At 41.4% G+C, this 18,862-nt stretch overlaps 2 protein-coding genes and 1 pseudogene across 2 annotated transcripts; all 3 read right to left on the bottom strand.

The window, feature by feature from the left end:
- Positions 1-4,380: 4,380 nt before the first annotated feature.
- On the bottom strand, positions 4,381-5,181 carry LOC139465150 (uncharacterized). The gene has a single exon (XM_071246840.1). It carries the CDS (start codon positions 5,179-5,181, stop codon positions 4,381-4,383), a length of 801 nt encoding a protein of 266 aa, XP_071102941.1.
- LOC139465149 (uncharacterized) lies at positions 5,178-6,472 on the bottom strand. Its single transcript, XM_071246839.1, has 2 exons — positions 6,384-6,472; positions 5,178-5,625 (listed from the first exon to the last, which is right to left on the bottom strand). The coding sequence occupies exons 1-2, from the start codon at positions 6,470-6,472 to the stop codon at positions 5,178-5,180; spliced, it is 537 nt and encodes a 178-aa protein (XP_071102940.1).
- Positions 6,473-16,091: 9,619 nt separating this feature from the next.
- Positions 16,092-18,655, bottom strand: LOC139465148 (uncharacterized; annotated as a pseudogene).
- Positions 18,656-18,862: the final 207 nt, after the last annotated feature.

Genomic DNA, 18,862 nt, shown 5'->3' with positions numbered 1-18,862 from the left:
CATCATATTGTGATGGCTGTGTAGCCCTTCTTGGTCCACCTCCTGTCTCTTGATGTGATAGTAAAGCAGAATGATTTCCTCACATTTAGTTTTAGACCAGTCTCCCGACACAAATCCTCCATCACATTGTGATGGCTGTGTAGCCCTTCTTGGTCCTTCTCCCGTCTTTGGATGTGATAGTAAAGCAGAATGATTTCCTCACATTCAGTTTTAGACCAGTCTCCCGACACAAATCCTCCATCACATTGTGATGGCTGTGTAGCCCTTCTTGGTGCCTGTCCTGTCTTTGGATGTGATAGTAAAGCAGAATGATTTCCTCACATTCAGTTTAGACCAGTCTCCCGACAGAAATCCTTCATCACATTGTGATGGCTGTGTAGCCCTTCTTGGTCCTTCTCCTGTCTTTGGATGTGATAGTAAAGCAGAATGATTTCCTCACATTCAGCTTTCCTCTCTTGGGTTATGCCACACATCATATTGTGATGGCTGTGTAGCCCTTCTTGGTGCCTGTCCTGTCTTTGGATGTGATAGTAAAGCAGAATGATTTCCTCACATTCAGTTTAGACCAGTCTCCCGACAGAAATCCTTCATCACATTGTGATGGCGGTGTAGCCCTTCTTGGTCCTTCTCCTGTCTTTGGATGTGATAGTAAAGCAGAATGATTTCCTCACATTCAGATTTCCTCTCTTGGGTTATGCCACACATCATATTGTGATGGCTGTGTAGCCCTTCTTGGTCCTTCTCCTGTCTTTGGATGTGATAGTAAAGCAGAATGATTTCCTCACATTTAGTTTAAGACCAGTCTCCCGACACAAATCCTCCATCACATTGTGATGGCTGTGTAGCCCTTCTTGGTCCTTCTCCTGTCTTTGGATGTGATAGTAAAGCAGAATGATTTCCTCACATTCAGTTTTAGACCAGTCTCCCGACAGAAATCCTCCATCACATTGTGATGGCTGTGTAGCCCTTCTTGGTCCTTCTCCTGTCTTTGGATGTGATAGTAAAGCAGAATGATTTCTTCACATTCAGTTTTAGACCAGTCTCCCGACAGAAATCCTCCATCACATTGTGATGGCTGTGTAGCCCTTCTTGGTCCTTCTCCTGTCTTTGGATGTGATAGTAAAGCAGAATGATTTCCGCGCATTCAGATTTCCTCTCTTGGGTTATGCCACACATCATATTGTGATGGCTGTGTAGCCCTTCTTAGTCCTTCTCCTGTCTTTGGATGTGATAGTAAAGCAGAATGATTTCCTCACATTCAGATTTATTCCCTTGGGTTATGCCACACAACATATTGTGATGGCTGTGTAGCCCTTCTTGGTCCTTCTCCTGTCTTTGGATGTGATAGTAAAGCAGAATGATTTCCTTACATTCAGTTTTAGACCAGTTTTCCTACAGAAATCCTCCATCATATTGTGATGGCTCTGTAGCCCTTCTTGGTCCTTCTCCCGTCTTTGGATGTGATAGTAAAGCAGAATGATTTCTTCACATTCAGTTTAAGACCAGTCTCCCGACAAAAATCCTCCATCACATTGTGATGGCTGTGTAGCCCTTCTTGGTGCCTCTCCTGTCTTTGGATGTGATAGTAAAGCAGAATGATTTCCTCACATTCAGTTTAGACCAGTCTCCCGACAGAAATCCTTCATCACATTGTGATGGCGGTGTAGCCCTTCTTGGTCCTTCTCCTGTCTTTGGATGTGATAGTAAAGCAGAATGATTTCCTCACATTCAGATTTCCTCTCTTGGGTTATGCCACACATCATATTGTGATGGCTGTGTAGCCCTTCTTGGTCCTTCTCCTGTCTTTGGATGTGATAGTAAAGCAGAATGATTTCCTCACATTTAGTTTAAGACCAGTCTCCCGACACAAATCCTCCATCACATTGTGATGGCTGTGTAGCCCTTCTTGGTCCTTCTCCCGTCTTTGGATGTGATAGTAAAGCAGAATGATTTCCTCACATTCAGTTTTAGACCAGTCTCCCGAAAGATATCCTCCATCACATTGTGATGGCTGTGTAGCCCTTCTTGGTCCTTCTCCTGTCTTTTGATGTGATAGTAAAGCAGAATGATTTCCGCGCATTCAGATTTCCTCTCTTGGGTTATGCCACACATCATATTGTGATGGCTGTGTAGCCCTTCTTGGTCCTTCTCCTGTCTTTGGATGTGATAGTAAAGCAGAATGATTTCCTCACATTCAGATTTATTCCCTTGGGTTATGCCACACAACATATTGTGATGGCTGTGTAGCCCTTCTTGGTCCTTCTCCTGTCTTTGGATGTGATAGTAAAGCAGAATGATTTCCTTACATTCAGTTTTAGACCAGTTTTCCTACAGAAATCCTCCATCATATTGTGATGGCTGTGTAGCCTTTCTTGGTGCTTCTCCTGTCTTTGGATGTGATAGTAAAGCAGAATGATTTCTGCACATTCTGATTTATCCTCACAATGCTAAGATACGTAACCTCAGACAAGAAGCGAAAGCTCGATGAGAGGCAGTTGACCGATGCAGATCAGTCGAGCGGATGTGCCAAACCATCAACCAAGTCTGGATGATCAATTTGTAAGTCGTGATTGACGACTTTCACTTGGTTAACATGCAATGAGGATTTGCAGATGATGTTCTGCCAGGTAAAAGGATCGTATATATTGAAACTTGATCGTCCACCATATTGTTTTCTGTGCCCGTATACAGCCTCAGACGTATCCAGGGCAACAAACCTGATCTTGTCCTTTTTGATAAATCCAATGAAATCATTTGTCATTGAATTCTCTGTCTCTTTTGACAATAATGTGGTTAAGAAGATTCAGGAAAAACATGGTAAATAAGTGGACCTTGCTTTTGAAATTTCACGCTTGCATGGACATGAAACCTTTTATTATAGTTTTAAAGCCATAGTGCTGTGCTTTGTTCTCTGTTGATCTTATCTCGATATGGCAGCCATATTGCCCATGCGATACCAACATTTATACCACAATTCAGCATTCACTCCATATACATGTGAATACAACAAATGATATGTTACATGGCAGCTAGATTGTCCGGCATGGTGTGTGCTGGGGCCACAGCACATGGCTCTTTTTATAGAAGACAGTCATGTGACTGCATGGGCCAGGACCCAGGATGTACTTGGCAGACCAAAAGTATGGTGGGCTGTTCAAGCCAACAAAGATTATTATGAGGTATGGTGAAAAGTTAGGGACATAGAACATGATTGAAGTGATGATTAATTAACCATCCAAAATGATAAGACAAATTAACATCCTCCTGACAGCATTCTGAAGGTGTACTCCACCGATGGTTGACAGCTATCTCACCTAAAAATACTAAGTTCACATTTTAACCAAAAGTTAGATAATATAGTAGACAATGATAAAACATGACAGATAAAAAAGTTCACATTGTAAATTTTTACTTTCTTGTGAAACAGGAAGAATGCAAAGAAAGTAACTATAATGATGGAATCTTTCCATGTGTCATGAGTGTGAAATATGATGTTCCATAATTGGTAACACGATTAGATTCAAGACTTTTGTTGATATTACACGACTCCCACTGAGTATGTTTTAAGACACTTACAAGTGAGTCTGATTGGATGGCTTCTCTATGAAATCTTCCAATACATTAAGCTCTTCCATTGTGGACACCGTCAAGACCACACCTTCTGGAAGGGGAACATCTTCTTTTAAAGCGTCAGTATCAAAACGCATGAGAACTTGATTTATTTTGTGATCAACCTTGTCCATCTTTGTTAGCCATGTTAACTACACTATGAACAAACTTAGATTACAAGGCAGTCCTAACAGTTCTATAAATGTTTTTGCATTTAACTAATATTTCTGAAAAATACAAGTCAATAGTTTAAAAATTAATGCACTTGAACTTCAATATAGATACTATGGCAATAATATTACTTCATGTCATTGTTGTTGTATGTGCACTTTTAGAAAGGTCAGTGGTTTCTTCATTGTTTTATTGTATATACATGTACTGGTGATATGCTGAAAACAAGTAATACTTGCCAGTGACAGTGGATTGTGTTTGGCAAGATCGCTGTATTGCCGTACTCTCTCTGAATGTAGTAGATACTATCTCTGGCAATGAAGATGGTGAATGTGATCTTGATGGTGACATTGATGGGGATTGAGCTCGTGCTGATGGTGATGCCAGTAGTGCTCTTTGTTATGATGCCAGTAGAGCTCTTGATGGTGATGCCAGTAGAGCTCTTGATGGTGATGCCAGTAGAGCTCTTGATGGTGATGCCAGTAGAGCTCTTGATGGTGATGCCAGTAGAGCTCTTGATGTCGACATTGATGGGGATTGAGCTCGTGCTGATGGTGATGCCAGTAGAGCTCTTGATGTCGACATTGATGGGGACTGAGCTCATGCTGATGGTGATGCCAGTAGAGCTCTTGATGGCACATTGATGGGGATTGAGCTCGTGCTGATGGTGGTGCCAGTAGAGCTCTTGATGGCGACATTGATGGGGATTGAGCTCGTGCTGATGGTGGTGCCAGTAGAGCTCTTGATGGCGACATTGATGGGGATTGAGCTCATGCTGATGGTGATGCCAGTAGAGCTCTTGATGGCGACATTGATGGGGATTGAGCTCGTGCTGATGGTGGTGCCAGTAGAGCTCTTGATGTCGACATTGATGGGGATTGAGCTCGTGCTGATGGCGGTGCCAGTAGAGCTCTTGATGGCGACATTGATGGGGATTGAGCTCGTGCTGATGGTGATGCCAGTAGAGCTCTTGATGGCGACATTGATGGGGATTGAGCTCATGCTGATGGTGATGCCAGTAGAGCTCTTGATGGCGACATTGATGGGGATTGAGCTCGTGCTGATGGTGGTGCCAGTAGAGCTCTTGATGGCGACATTGATGGGGATTGAGCTCGTGCTGATGGTGATGCCAGTAGAGCTCTTGATGGCGACATTGATGGGGATTGAGCTCATGCTGATGGTGATGCCAGTAGAGCTCTTGATGGTGACATTGATGGGTATTGAGCTCGTGCTGATGGTGGTGCCAGTAGAGCTCTTGATGGTGACATTGATGGGGATTGAGGTCATGCTGATGGTGATGCCAGTAGAGCTCTTGATGGCGACATTGATGGGGATTGAGCTTGTGCTGATGGTGATGCCAGTAGAGCTCTTGATGTCGACATTGATGGGGATTGAGCTCATATGCTGATGGTGATGCCAGTAGAGCTCTTGATGTCGACATTGATGGGGATTGAGCTCGTGCTGATGGTGATGCCAGTAGAGCTCTTGATGGTGATGCCAGTAGAGCTCTTGATGGTGATGCCAGTAGAGCTCTTGATGGTGATGCCAGTAGAGCTCTTGATGGTGATGCCAGTAGAGCTCTTGATGGAGACATTGATGGGGATTGAGCTCGTGCTGATGGTGATGCCAGTAGAGCTCTTGATGGTGATGCCAGTAGAGCTCTTGATGGAGACATTGATGGGGATTGAGCTTGTGATGGTGATGCCAGTAGAGCTCTTGATGGAGACATTGATGGGGATTGAGCTTGTGATGGTGATGCCAGTAGTGCTCTTGATGGCAACCTGAAAGTCTGTAAAGAGGATGGTCCAGGAACTGTCTTTGGTGGGGGTGTTGGGAGTTCTAGTTCTTGTGAATGTGACGGTCTCGGCAAAGACTGCTTGGACTGCGAAGCTCCAGTGTCTGTGTTATCTGACATGTCCGGCATTAAACGCTTGGCAAGTGGCCCTTGGTCCTCCTCGCCTACTTCAAACCGAGATGGTAGCCTGTTGAAAAAAACTGGGTGATTAGGAACATCCATAAATTGTAAAAGTGACTAGGAACATCTATAAATTGTAAAAGTGACTAGGAACATCTATAAATTGTAAAAGTGATTAGAAACATCCATAAATCGTAAAAGTGACTAGGAACATCTATAAATTGTAAAAGTGACTAGGAACATCTATTAATTGTAAAAGTGACAAGGAATATCTATAAATTGTAAAAGTGACTAGGAACATCTATGAATTGTAAAAGTGACTAGGAACATCCATAAATTGTAAAAGTGACTAGGAACATCTATAAATTGTAAAAGTGACTAGGAACATCTATTATTTGTAAAAGTGACTAGGAACATCTATAAATTGTAAAAGTGACTAGGAACATCTATAAATTGTAAAAGTGACTTTGTAAAGCTAAACAAGTCACTACTAACCTAAAGTATAATGTCAGCTTGAGACTTAAAAGAGCTCACCTCATCCAGATGATGTTAATTTGACAAAGTTGACATTATTAAAGCAACATATACATAGATTAGACTGAACTTGAGGACAAAGAAAACTCTAAAGTTGCAAATATAAGATACCACAGAGCATACCCCTGCCCCTCAGAACTGAAGTCAAACTTACGTAATTTTCTGCTTTGACTGCCTGTATTTTGTTATTTCCTGCTCCTCTTTTTCATCCTCCTCAGCAGTTTGAACTTTGCTGTTTTCCATTGCTTTGCATTCTTTATCTTTTTTTATTAAACAGGACTACAGGCTCCATTATTTCCAGGAGCCTGTTCCGCAAAGGGATCTTAGCGCTATTACGTCCGATTTGCAAAGTTCATAAATTGATAGTGAACAAGTATCTACCTTTATTGAAAGAGTCAAATAAACAACTGTAACGGCGAGTTATTCCGTTCGCCATTTGCAAAAATATGTGGTCAGCTGTTTCCTGTGACGTCACAAACGGTGACCACTGTAATTGTATGGAATAAAGTGTATCTGATATCAAAATTATATGTTAGACTTTGTAGGGTGTCAAAATGTGATATTGTGATCATTAGTGATGGGTATTGGCCTGTCTTCTATATCACAGTGTATTGGAATAATTATGCTTGTGTTTTGATATCAATGTAGCCAAGTCCACCTTATAGTTAGAACACACACATCACTTCCATTTAATGTCTGTTTATTCATAGAATATTGACATGAAGGGTTGGTGAATTACAGGGTTAGGTAATAACAACTGAAATGCGCAAATTAGTTTGTGTGGAAATGGAATGAGGAAAATATTATTAAATATAGATTGCACTTTGCTCACATCAAGGATAACATATTGCCTGTGTTTGCCAGGATGATGGAAGTATGTGTGGTTTGGGCCACAGCACGCTGACTTCTGCCAGTTTCCATCATGCTAATAGACCGTAGATACTCTGCTTATTGTAGACCCCCCAATTTCTAGTACATACACAAACAATGGAGTAAGTCACAACTGTATGATAAGCAGAATCAATAACATTGACAGAAATAATGGTCCACAGAGATTAATCAACCTTGCTTGAATGTGTCAGGAATGACACCCTCCGCTCGTGTGTGGCGCTAGTGTGTGAGTCACATGCAAACTATAGGAAGTGTTGTGGTGTGAAATTTTACAAACAAATAATCTTGCTAACGATGTCGGTCTTCAACACTTAGCTTTGATCTATCACTTAGTCACTGTTTCATGTTCCCCTACTTTTTAAAGAGGATATATACTGTCATGTATGCACAGGGCTTCAGCAATACATGTTTATTTCTCACAGAGAGCATGTCCGAAGTCGGGATACATTGTCTCTTGCTAAAAATTCATGTTCAGCCTTTACCATACATTTTGACAAGGATCCATCTTTAGTTACTTTTCTACGTTCAGCCGTTACCATACATTTTGTCAGGGGGATTAATTTGTTGAATCGGCATAAACGAAGATGGACCAGAGTCAACATACATCGAAGAGTGCCAGGCTCCCACTGGTCGACCACAATGTTTTTTTAGTTTTTCTTCAAGTTCTCGATACCATTGAACTTCTGCAAGGATGTGTCTCCTTTCCATGCCGTCAACTTTTGCTGAGTGCTGAAGGTATCTCAATACCTTTCCAGGTCTCGGAGAAACCCCCCAACCAATATTCCCATCCCCGTCTGTCCAGTAGGCAGTGTGGAAGAAGATCTCACACTTTGAGACTTGGCAGATCCAAAGACTTCTGATCCAAGATACAGAGTTTTTATTTCCCTAACGGCCGGCAAAGTCTCAACTGTTTCGCCATAGAGGGCTTTGTACTTTTCTTGAAGGCAGTGTTCATCATTTTCAGTGAGGCCAAGGACTTTGTATTTTGAATACATGAACCTGTCAATGTGAGTCCACTGAAGGTTTTCAATGTGATGAAGTCAGGATGACATCTGTCGAAGCTGCAAGCATTCACTTGAATTAATCTTGCCAAGAGTACCCACTTTCATGTTAGCTGTAACACTGGTGATGATCTGCTCAAGGCTGTCTCCAAAGTGAAACTCGTCATCTAAGACCAATCCAAGGAGATGTGAATGGCTTACGAATCGTCTCATCAGCTGCAGTTCTACGCTTTTCATGTTAGTTGTATAGTCGCCCAGCATACCATTAAACCGTTCAAAACTGAACAGCCAAAACGAGTAAATGGGTCCTGAACACACTCAATGAGATGACCATGCAAGTGCATGTTAGGGGTAACTCTGTCGCTGCCATATAATCGCTCAAAATTCTCACTGAAGCACATCAGTAATAAATCTGCCATTTTTATGTCATTTTAAGTTAATACTCGGCAACACAAATATCTACAGGCCAATACAAAATTTCTCAAACATTCTAAATGATCGTCAGAAATAACATCCTTCAGTGCATACACAGAAAACAGTAAAGTCCAGTTTTTAAACTGGTCTGCACTAAACCCTGCAAAACCGGAGGAAATCTTATGTGGGACGCGACAAATGTCACTTGGACAGTTAACTGCATCCACCTTTGCTTGTATAGCCTCCAAGTCCTAGTCAGTGAGTACACCAGTGTCTCTCCATACATGCAAAATGTTTTGATGTCCCCAGATACAAATTGTGCATAGGGTCCACAACAGACATTTTGATCAGATCAAGGTATGGCAGCTCAGACAAGACGGAGTATCTTGTTCCATACGAACTCGCAAGTGCTTCTCTATCTGTCTTGGTTCTGGCACTTGTGATGTGTCTGATTTCTTGTATATGCTGTTCATGGGTGCGAGGTATCCACTGAGTTCTGTCAAAACAGCTGTATTCTCTTTTGCCGAACTTCTTGCACCGAGAACACCCTTTGACGGCTGCATGTCCCAGAAAGCCACATAACTTTTGGCAAGCAGGGATATCACATCCAATGCACATTAAGGCCAAGCGAAATATAGTATAGTATATATATGATGGTAAAGCAGAATGATTTCTTCACATTCAGTTTTAGACCAGTCTCCCGACAGAAATCCACCATCACATTGTGATGGCTGTGTAGCCCTTCTTGGTCCTTCTCCTGTCTTTGGATGTGATAGTAAAGCAGAATGATTTCCGCGCATTCAGATTTCCTCTCTTGGGTTATGCCACGCATCATATTGTGATGGCTGTGTAGCCCTTCTTGGTCCTTCTCCTGTCTTTGGATGTGATAGTAAAGCAGAATGATTTCCTCACATTCAGATTTATTCCCTTGGGTTATGCCACACATCATATTGTGATGGCTGTGTAGCCCTTCTTGGTCCTTCTCCTGTCTTTGGATGTGATAGTAAAGCAGAGTGATTTCCTTACATTCAGTTTTAGACCAGTTTCCCTACAGAAATCCTCCATCATATTGTGATGGCTGTGTAGCCCTTCTTGGTGCTTCTCCTGTCTTTGGATGTGATAGTAAAGCAGAATGATTTCTGCACATTCTGATTTATCCTCACAATGCTAAGATACGTAACCTCAGACAAGAAGCGAAAGCTCGATGACAGGCAGTTGACCGATGCAGATCAGTCGAGCGGATGTGCCAAACCATCAACCAAGTCTGGATGATCAATTTGTAAGTCGTGATTGACGACTTTCACTTGGTTAACATGCAATGAGGATTTGCAGATGATGTTCTGCCAGGTAAAAGGATCGTATATATTGAAACTTGATCATCCACCATATTGTTTTCTGTGCCCGTATACAGCCTCAGACGTATCCAGGGCAACAAACCTGATCTTGTCCTTTTTGATAAATCCAATGAAATCATTTGTCATTGAATTCTCGGTCTCTTTTGACAATAATGTGGTTAAGAAGATTCAGGAAAAACATGGTAAATAAGTGGACCTTGCTTTTGAAATTTCACGCTTGCATGGACATGAAACCTTTTATTATAGTTTTAAAGCCATAGTGCTGTGCTTTGTTCTCTGTTGATCTTATCTCGATATGGCAGCCATATTGCCCATGCGATACCAACATTTATATCACAGTTCAGCATTCACTCCATATACATGTGAATACAACAAATGATATGTTACATGGCAGCTAGATTGTCCGGCATGGTGTGTGCTGGGGCCACAGCACATGGCTCTTTTTATAGAAGACAGTCATGTGACTGCATGGGCCAGGACCCAGGATGTACTTGGCAGACCAAAAGTATGGTGGGCTGTTCAAGCCAACAAAGATTATTATGAGGTATGGTGAAAAGTTAGGGACATAGAACATGATTGAAGTGATGATTAATTAACCATCCAAAATGATAAGACAAATTAACATTTACACCTTAAATTGCAGCAGAGACAGTTAATCAGACCAGGTCTCCTTCAGACTCCTCCTGACAGCATTCTGAAGGTGTACTCCACCGATGGTTGACAGCTATCTCACCTAAAAATACTATGTTCACATTTTAACCAAAAGTTAGATAATATAGTTGACAATGATAAAACATGACAGATAAAAAAGTTCACATTGTAAATTTTTACTTTCTTGTGAAACAGGAAGAATGCAAAGAAAGTAACTATAATGATGGAATCTTTCCATGTGTCATGAGTGTGAAATCTGATGTTCCATAATTGGTAACACGAGTAGATTCAAGATTGTTGATGTTACACGACTACCACTGAGTATGTTTCAAGACACTTACAAGTGATTCTGATTGGAATGCTTCTCTATGAAATCTTCCAATACATTAAGCTCTTCCATTGTGGACACCATCAAGACCACACCTTTCGGAATGGGAACATCTTCTTTTAAAGCCTCAGTATCAAAACGCATGAGAACTTGATTTATTTTGTGATCAACCTTGTCCACCTTTGTTAACCATGTTAACTACACTATGAACAAACTCAGATTACTAGGCACTCCTAACAGTTCAATAAATGTTTTTGCATTTAACTAATATTTCTGAAAAATACAAGTCATAGTTTAAAAATTAATGCACTTGCACTGCAATATAGATACTATGGCAATAATATTACTTCACGTCATTGTTGTTGTATGTTCACTTTTAGAAAGGTCAGTGGTTTCTTCATTGTTTTATTGTATATACATGTACTGGTGATATGCTGAAAACAAGTAATACTTGCCAGTGACAGTGGATTGTGTTTGGCAAGATCGCTGTATTGACGTCCTCTCTCTGAATGTAGTAGATGCTATCTCTGGCAATGAAGATGGTGAATGTGATCTTGATGGTGACATTGATGGGGATTGAGCTCGTGCTGATGGTGATGCCAGTAGTGCTCTTTGTTATGATGCTAGTAGAGCTCTTGATGGTGATGCCAGTAGAGCTCTTGATGGTGATGCCAGTAGAGCTCTTGATGGTGATGCCAGTAGAGCTCTTGATGGTGATGCCAGTAGAGCTCTTGATGGTGATGCCAGTAGTGCTCTTTGTTATGATGCCAGTAGAGCTCTTGATGGTGATGCCAGTAGAGCTCTTGATGGTGATGCCAGTAGAGCTCTTGATGGTGATGCCAGTAGAGCTCTTGATGGTGATGCCAGTAGTGCTCTTGATGGTGATGCCAGTAGAGCTCTTGATGGTGATGCCAGTAGTGCTCTTGATGGTGATGCCAGTAGAGCTCTTGATGGTGATGCCAGTAGAGCTCTTGATGGTGATGCCAGTAGAGCTCTTGATGGTGATGCCAGTAGTGCTCTTGATGGTGATGCCAGTAGAGCTCTTGATGGTGATGCCAGTAGAGCTCTTGATGGTGATGCCAGTAGAGCTCTTGATGGCGACATTGATGGGGATTGAGCTTGTGCTGATAGTGATGCCAGTAGAGCTCTTGATGTCGACATTGATGGGGATTGAGCTCATGCTGATGGTGATGCCAGTAGAGCTCTTGATGTCGACATTGATGGGGATTGAGCTCGTGCTGATGGTGATGCCAGTAGAGCTCTTGATGTCGACATTGATGGGGATTGAGCTCGTGCTGATGGTGATGCCAGTAGAGCTCTTGATGTCGACATTGATGGGGATTGAGCTCGTGCTGATGGTGATGCCAGTAGAGCTCTTGATGTCGACATTGATGGGGATTGAGCTCGTGCTGATGGTGATGCCAGTAGAGCTCTTGATGGAGACATTGGTGGGGATTGAGCTCATGCTGATGGTGATGCCAGTAGAGCTCTTGATGGAGACATTGGTGGGGATTGAGCTCATGCTGATGGTGATGCCAGTAGAGCTCTTGATGGAGACATTGGTCGGGATTGAGCTCGTGCTGATGGTGATGCCAGTAGAGCTCTTGATGGAGACATTGGTGGAGATTGAGCTCGTGCTGATGGTGATGCCAGTAGAGCTCTTGATGGAGACATTGGTGGGGATTGAGCTCATGCTGATGGTGATGCCAGTAGAGCTCTTGATGGCGACATTGATGGGGATTGAGCTCGTGTTGATGGTGATGCCAGTAGAGCTCTTGATGGCGACATTGATGGGGATTGAGCTCGTGCTGATGATGATGCCAGTAGAGCTCTTGATGTCGACATTGATGGGGATTGAGCTCGTGCTGATGGTGATGCCAGTAGAGCTCTTGATGTCGACATTGATGGGGATTGAGCTCGTGCTGATGATGATGCCAGTAGAGCTCTTGATGATGATGCCAGTAGAGCTCTTGATGATGATGCCAGTAGAGCTCTTGATGATGATGCCAGTAGAGCTCTTGATGGTGATGCCAGTAGAGCTCTTGATGGTGATGCCAGTAGAGCTCTTGATGGTGATGCCAGTAGAGCTCTTGATGGTGATGCCAGTAGTGATCTTGATGGTGATGCCAGTAGAGCTCTTGATGTCGACATTGATGGGGATTGAGCTTGTGATGGTGATGCCAGTAGAGCTCTTGATGGTGGCGCCAGTAGAGCTCTTGATGGTGATGCCAGTAGAGCTCTTGATGGTGATGCCAGTAGAGCTCTTGATGTCGACATTGATGGGGATTGAGCTTGTGATGGTGATGCCAGTAGAGCTCTTGATGGTGGCGCCAGTAGAGCTCTTGATGGTGATGCCAGTAGAGCTCTTGATGGCGACCTGAAAGTCTGTAAAGAGGATGGTCCAGGAACTGTCTTTGGTGGGGGTGTTGGGAGTTCTAGTTCTTGTGAATGTGACGGTCTCTGCAAAGACTGCTTGGACTGCGAAGCTCCAGTGTCTGTGTCATCTGACATGTCCGGCATTAAACGCTTGGCAAGTGGCCCTTGGTCCTCCTCGCCTACTTCAAACCGAGATGGTAGCCTGTTGAAAAAAACTGGGTGATTAGGAACATCCATAAATTGTAAAAGTGACTAGGAACATCTATAAATTGTAAAAGTGACTAGGAATATCTATAAATTGTAAAAGTGTCTAGGAACATCTATTAATTGTAAAAGTGACTAGGAACATCTATAAATTGTAAAAGTGACTAGGAACATCTATAAATTGTAAAAGTGACTAGGAATATCTATAAATTGCAAAAGTGACTAGTGACTAGGAACATCTATTAATTGTAAAAGTGACTAGGAACATCTATTAATTGTAAAAGTGACTAGGAATATCTATAAATTGCAAAAGTGACTAGTGACTAGGAACATCTATTAATTGTAAAAGTGACTAGGAACATCCATAAATTGTAAAAGTGACTAGGAACATCTATAAATTGTAAAAAGTGACTAGGAATATCTATAAATTGTAAAAGTGACTAGGAACATCTATTAATTGTAGAAGTGACTAGGAACATCTATAAATTGTAAAAAGTGACTAGGAATATCTATAAATTGTAAAAGTGACTAGGAACATCTATTAAATGTAAAAGTGACTAGGAACATCTATAAATTGTATAAGTGACTAGGAACATCTATAAATTGTAAAAGTGACTATGTAAAGCTAAACAAGTCACTACTAACCTAAAGTATAATGTCAGCTTGAGACTTAAAAGAGCTGACCTCATCTAGATGTTGTTAATTTGACAAAGTTGACATTATTAAAGCAACATATACATAGATTAGATTGAACTTGAGGACAAAGAAAACTCTAAAGTTGCAAACAAATGATACCACTGAGCATACCCCTACCCCTCAGAACTGAAGTCAAACTTACGTAATTTTCTGCTTTGACAGCCTGTATTTTGTTATTTCCTGCTCCTCTTTTTCATCCTCCTCAGCAGTTTGAACCTCGCTGTTTTCCATTGCTTTGCATTCTTTTTTATTTAACAGGGCTACAGGCTCCATAATATCCAGGGGCCTGTTCCGCAAAGGGATCTTAGCGCTAAGGTGATCGTAAATGCCGTACTTAAGCATAGGCTTAAGATCATCGTAGCGCTAAGATTGCTTTGTGCCAGTTGGCCCAGGTGGAACATGATGAAGTGCAAAAATGCGACATTTTGCTTTGGCTGTTATATATAACAGCAACTATTACCGTAGATGTCCGCAGATAAGCTGAATTTTGAGGACCAGAAAAAAGATTCTGTAGAAAGGGGTCGGCTTATCCACGGGATACACTTTCATGATAGTATTTTCAGATCGTGATCTGTCAGAAACATCACCTGAATGACGGTCCGATAGATTACAACTTCCCAAAAGTTTCGAAGTTGCCACGACTAGAGCCATTTTTGTTATTAATTATCAATAAAGTTATTATTATACGCCAATGTTGTTATTAAAAAAATGTTATGCATGTAAATACTTCGATAATAAGTTTTCAATTGAATGTTCAAAGTTTATCGTTCTTCATAAACTCCACAATCTTTACATGTAACAATATATGGAATCCACAGCTATAATATATAATCCACAGATGAAATCGCCAGTAGTTATTACGTACGTTTTGCAAAGTTCATAAATTGATCGTGAACAAGTATCTACCTTTATTGAAAGAGGCAAATAAACAACTGTAACGGCGAGTTATTCCGTTCGCCATTTGCAAAAACGTGATCAGCTGTTTCCTTTGACGTCACAAACGGTGACCACTGTAATTGTATGGAATAAAGTGTATCTGATATCAAAATTATATGTTAGACTTTGTAGGGTGTCAAAATGTATTATTGTGATCAATAGTGATGGGTATTGGCCTGTCTTCTATATCGCAGTGTATTGGAATAATTATGCTTGTGTCTTGATGTCAATGTAGCCAAGTCCACCTTATAGTTAGAACACACACATCACTTCCATTTAATGTCTGTTTATTCATAGAATATTGACATGAAGGGTTGGTGAATTACAGAGTTAGGTAATAACAACCAAAATGCGCAAATTAGTTTGTGTGGAAATGGAATGAGGAAAATGTTATTAAATATAGATTGCACTTTGCTCACATCAAGGATAACATATTGCCTGTGTTTGCCAGGATGATGGAAGTATGTGTGGTTTGGGCCACAGCACGCTGACTTCTGCCAGTTTCCATCATGCTAATAGACCGTAGATGCTCTGCTTATTGTAGACCCCCCAATTTCTAGTACATACACAAACAATGGAGTAAGATAACTGTATGATAAGCGGAATCAATAACATTGACAGAAATAATGGTCCACAGAGATTAATCAACCTTCCTTGAATGTGTCAGGAAGTCAGGAATGACACGCTTTGCTCGTGTGTGGCGCTAGTGTGTGAGTCACATGCAAACTATAGGAAGTGTTGTGGTGTGAAGTTTTACAAACAAATAATCTTGCTAACGATGTCGGTCTTCAACACTTAGCTTTGATCTATCACTTAGTCACTGTTTCATGTTCTTCTACTTTTTAAAGAGGGGTATATACTCTCATGTTTGCACAGGGCTTCAGCAATACATGTTTTGTTCTCACAGAGAGCATGTCCGAAGTCGGGAAACATTGTCTCTTGCTAAAAATTCATGTTCAGCCTTTACCATACATTTTGACAAGGATCCATCTTTAGTTACTTTTCTACGTTCAGCCGTTACCATACATTTTGTCGGGGGGATTAATTTGTTGAATCGGCATAAACGAAGATGGACCAGAGTCAACATACATCGAAGAGTGCCAGTCTTCCACTGGTCGACCACAATGGTTTTTTAGTTTTTCTTCAAGTTCTCGATACGATTGAACTTCTGCAAGGATGTGTCTCCTTTCCATGCCGTCATCTTTTGCTGAGTGCTGAAGGTATCTCAATACCTTTCCAGGTCTCGGAGAAACCCCCCAACCAATATTCCCATCCCCGTCTGTCCAGTAGGCAGTGTGGAAGAAGATCTCACACTTTGAGACTTGGCAGATCCAAAGACTTCTGATCCAAGATACAGAGTTTTTATTTCCCTAACGGCCGGCAAAGTCTCAACTGTTTCGCCATAGAGGGCTTTGTACTTTTCTTGAAGGCAGTGTTCATCATTTTCAGTGAGGCCAAGGACTTTGTATTTTGAATACATGAACCTGTCAATGTGAGTCCACTGAAGGGTTTCAATGTGATGAAGTCAGGATGACATCTGTCGAAGCTGCAAGCATTCACTTGAATTAATCTTGCCAAGAGTACCCACTTTCATGTTAGCTGTAACAGTGGTGATGATCCGCTCAAGGCTGTCTCCAAAGTGAAACTCGTCATCTAAGACCAATCCAAGGAGATGTGAATGGCTTACGAATCGTCTCATCAGCTGCAGTTCTACGCTTTTCATGTTAGTTGTATAGTCGCCCAGCATACCATTAAACCGTTCAAAACTGAACAGCCAAAACGAGTAAATGGGTCCTGAACACACTCAATGAGATGACCATGCAAGTGCATGTTAGGGGTAACTCTGTCGCTGCCATATAATCGCTCAAAATTCTCACTGAAGCACATCAGTAATAAATCTGCCATTTTTATGTCATTTTAAGTTAATACTCGGCAACACAAATATCTACAGGTCAATACAAAATTTCTCAAACATTCTAAATGATCGTCAGAAATAACATCCTTCAGTGCATACACAGAAAACAGTAAAGTCCAGTTTTTAAACTGGTCTGCACTAAACCCTGCAAAACCGGAGGAAATCTTATGTGGGATGCGACAAATGTCACTTGGACAGTTAACTGCATCCACCTTTGCTTGGATAGCCTCCAAGTCCTAGTCAGTGAGTACACCAGTGTCTCTCCATACATGCAAAATGTTTTGATGTCCCCAGATACAAATTGTGCATAGGGTCCACAACAGACATTTTGATCAGATCAAGGTATGGTAGCTCAGACAAGACGGAGTATCTTGTTCCATACGAACTCGCAAGTGCTTCTCTATCTGTCTTGGTTCTGGCACTTGTGATGTGTCTGATTTCTCGTATATGCTGTTCATGGGTGCGAGGTATCCACTGAGTTCTGTCAAAACAGCTGTATTCTCTTTTGCCGAACTTCTTGCACCGAGAACACCCTTTGACGGCTGCATGTCCCAGAAAGCCACATAACTTTTGGCAAGCAGGGATATCACATCCAATGCACATTAAGGCCAAGCGAAATATCTTAGAGTTGAATGAAAAACCTACTGTCCATGCTTCAAGAAGCTCATCAACTAAAGGTTGTACAAAACTGTTTGTAGGGGGTTCTTTCTTCATGTGCGGTATAATACCAACAATGATGACATTCTCACGTTTGTAACGTTCTTCTCGAGGTAGATTGAGGATGACTAAATACATTACACCTACAGAGTATTTGACGTGTTTGAATGGCTGAAACCAGTCTAAATTAAGCATAAGGCCATAGTTTCTCTTCTCACTGAATCTCTTCCAGATACGACCGTCATACACATCATACAAAGTACCATCACTAACGACCCTGTCACGCCATTGTTCACATTTCTCCTCAAAACCAGGTCTTGATAAAAAGTTAAAAAGTGAATCTTTCAGAGATTTAAAATAATAGTTCTTATGTGGTACAAGCTTCTTCTTGCCAGAGGAAAGGGTCATATACTTTGTAACAGTCGTGCACCACAAGGCTGGCGATAATGTCTCATTGGGTGATTAGGTTGGGAGACGTTTGGACAAGTCATACTGACTTCTTCTCCTTCGAAAACAGAAACACACTCAGAATATCTATATATGCTATAGCATGCTGGGCATACAACATAGTGGGAAAAGTTATTGTCGTCAATTCTGAGTAATTTCTTGAACAGGAAAATAGTACTTGGGAACATCGGTACTACAACAGCAAGGAACTTGTAATGTGAGAAGGGCATGAAGTTATTGCAGAAGGACTGCGGTGGCATTTGAGGAAATGTAAAATACAGACTGCCAAATGCAGAGGAAGAATCATGTCCATAAGATGAGTGCCTTAAAAAATGGTTTCACTTCCGGTGAGGCAGGTTGAGAGGATTCAGCTTGCTGAGGTTTTCTCGGCTGAAAACTCTGAAGCATATCGTCGATCTCATCTTCATCAAAGTATACCTCCTCATTATTGTCAGAGCTGTCTTGAGATGGAGGTTCAGGTTCTGTACTCGGACAAGTGCCTTTGTGTCGCTTTCCACAGTCTTCACAGCTTTTTCTCTTGATAAAGGAAGCCATGATTCCAGATATTGTACAATGTACATGGTATAGGAACTGACATTGTAATAATGCCATCTATTGTAGTTTTAACATGTAGGTGTAACTGGATGGCCAGTTCAATGACAGTTTGTTCATGTCCGTCCAATTATTTACGTTTTGCATTATTGGTGTTGCAAAGAATGTCCTTATGAATGCCAAAGGCCTGGATGAATTCTGCTAGAGTAA

Source organism: Haliotis cracherodii, unplaced genomic scaffold, assembly GCF_022045235.1.
Source record: "Haliotis cracherodii isolate W230 unplaced genomic scaffold, xgHalCrac1.p SCAF_17, whole genome shotgun sequence".
Lineage (NCBI taxonomy): Eukaryota > Metazoa > Mollusca > Gastropoda > Lepetellida > Haliotidae > Haliotis > Haliotis cracherodii.
This window is presented reverse-complemented; position numbering and strand designations above follow the sequence as displayed.

Bases quoted from the DNA above. Each gene is read 5' to 3' on its own strand.
- LOC139465150 (XM_071246840.1), bottom strand. From the start codon at position 5,181: ATGAGCTCAATCCCCATCAATGTCGACATCAAGAGCTCTACTGGCATC.
- LOC139465149 (XM_071246839.1), bottom strand. From the start codon at position 6,472: ATGGAAAACAGCAAAGTTCAAACTGCTGAGGAGGATGAAAAAGAGGAG. The intron at 5,626-6,383 runs GTAAGTTTGACT...CACATTCACAAG, and splicing joins CAGTCAAAGCAGAAAATTAC to AACTAGAACTCCCAACACCC.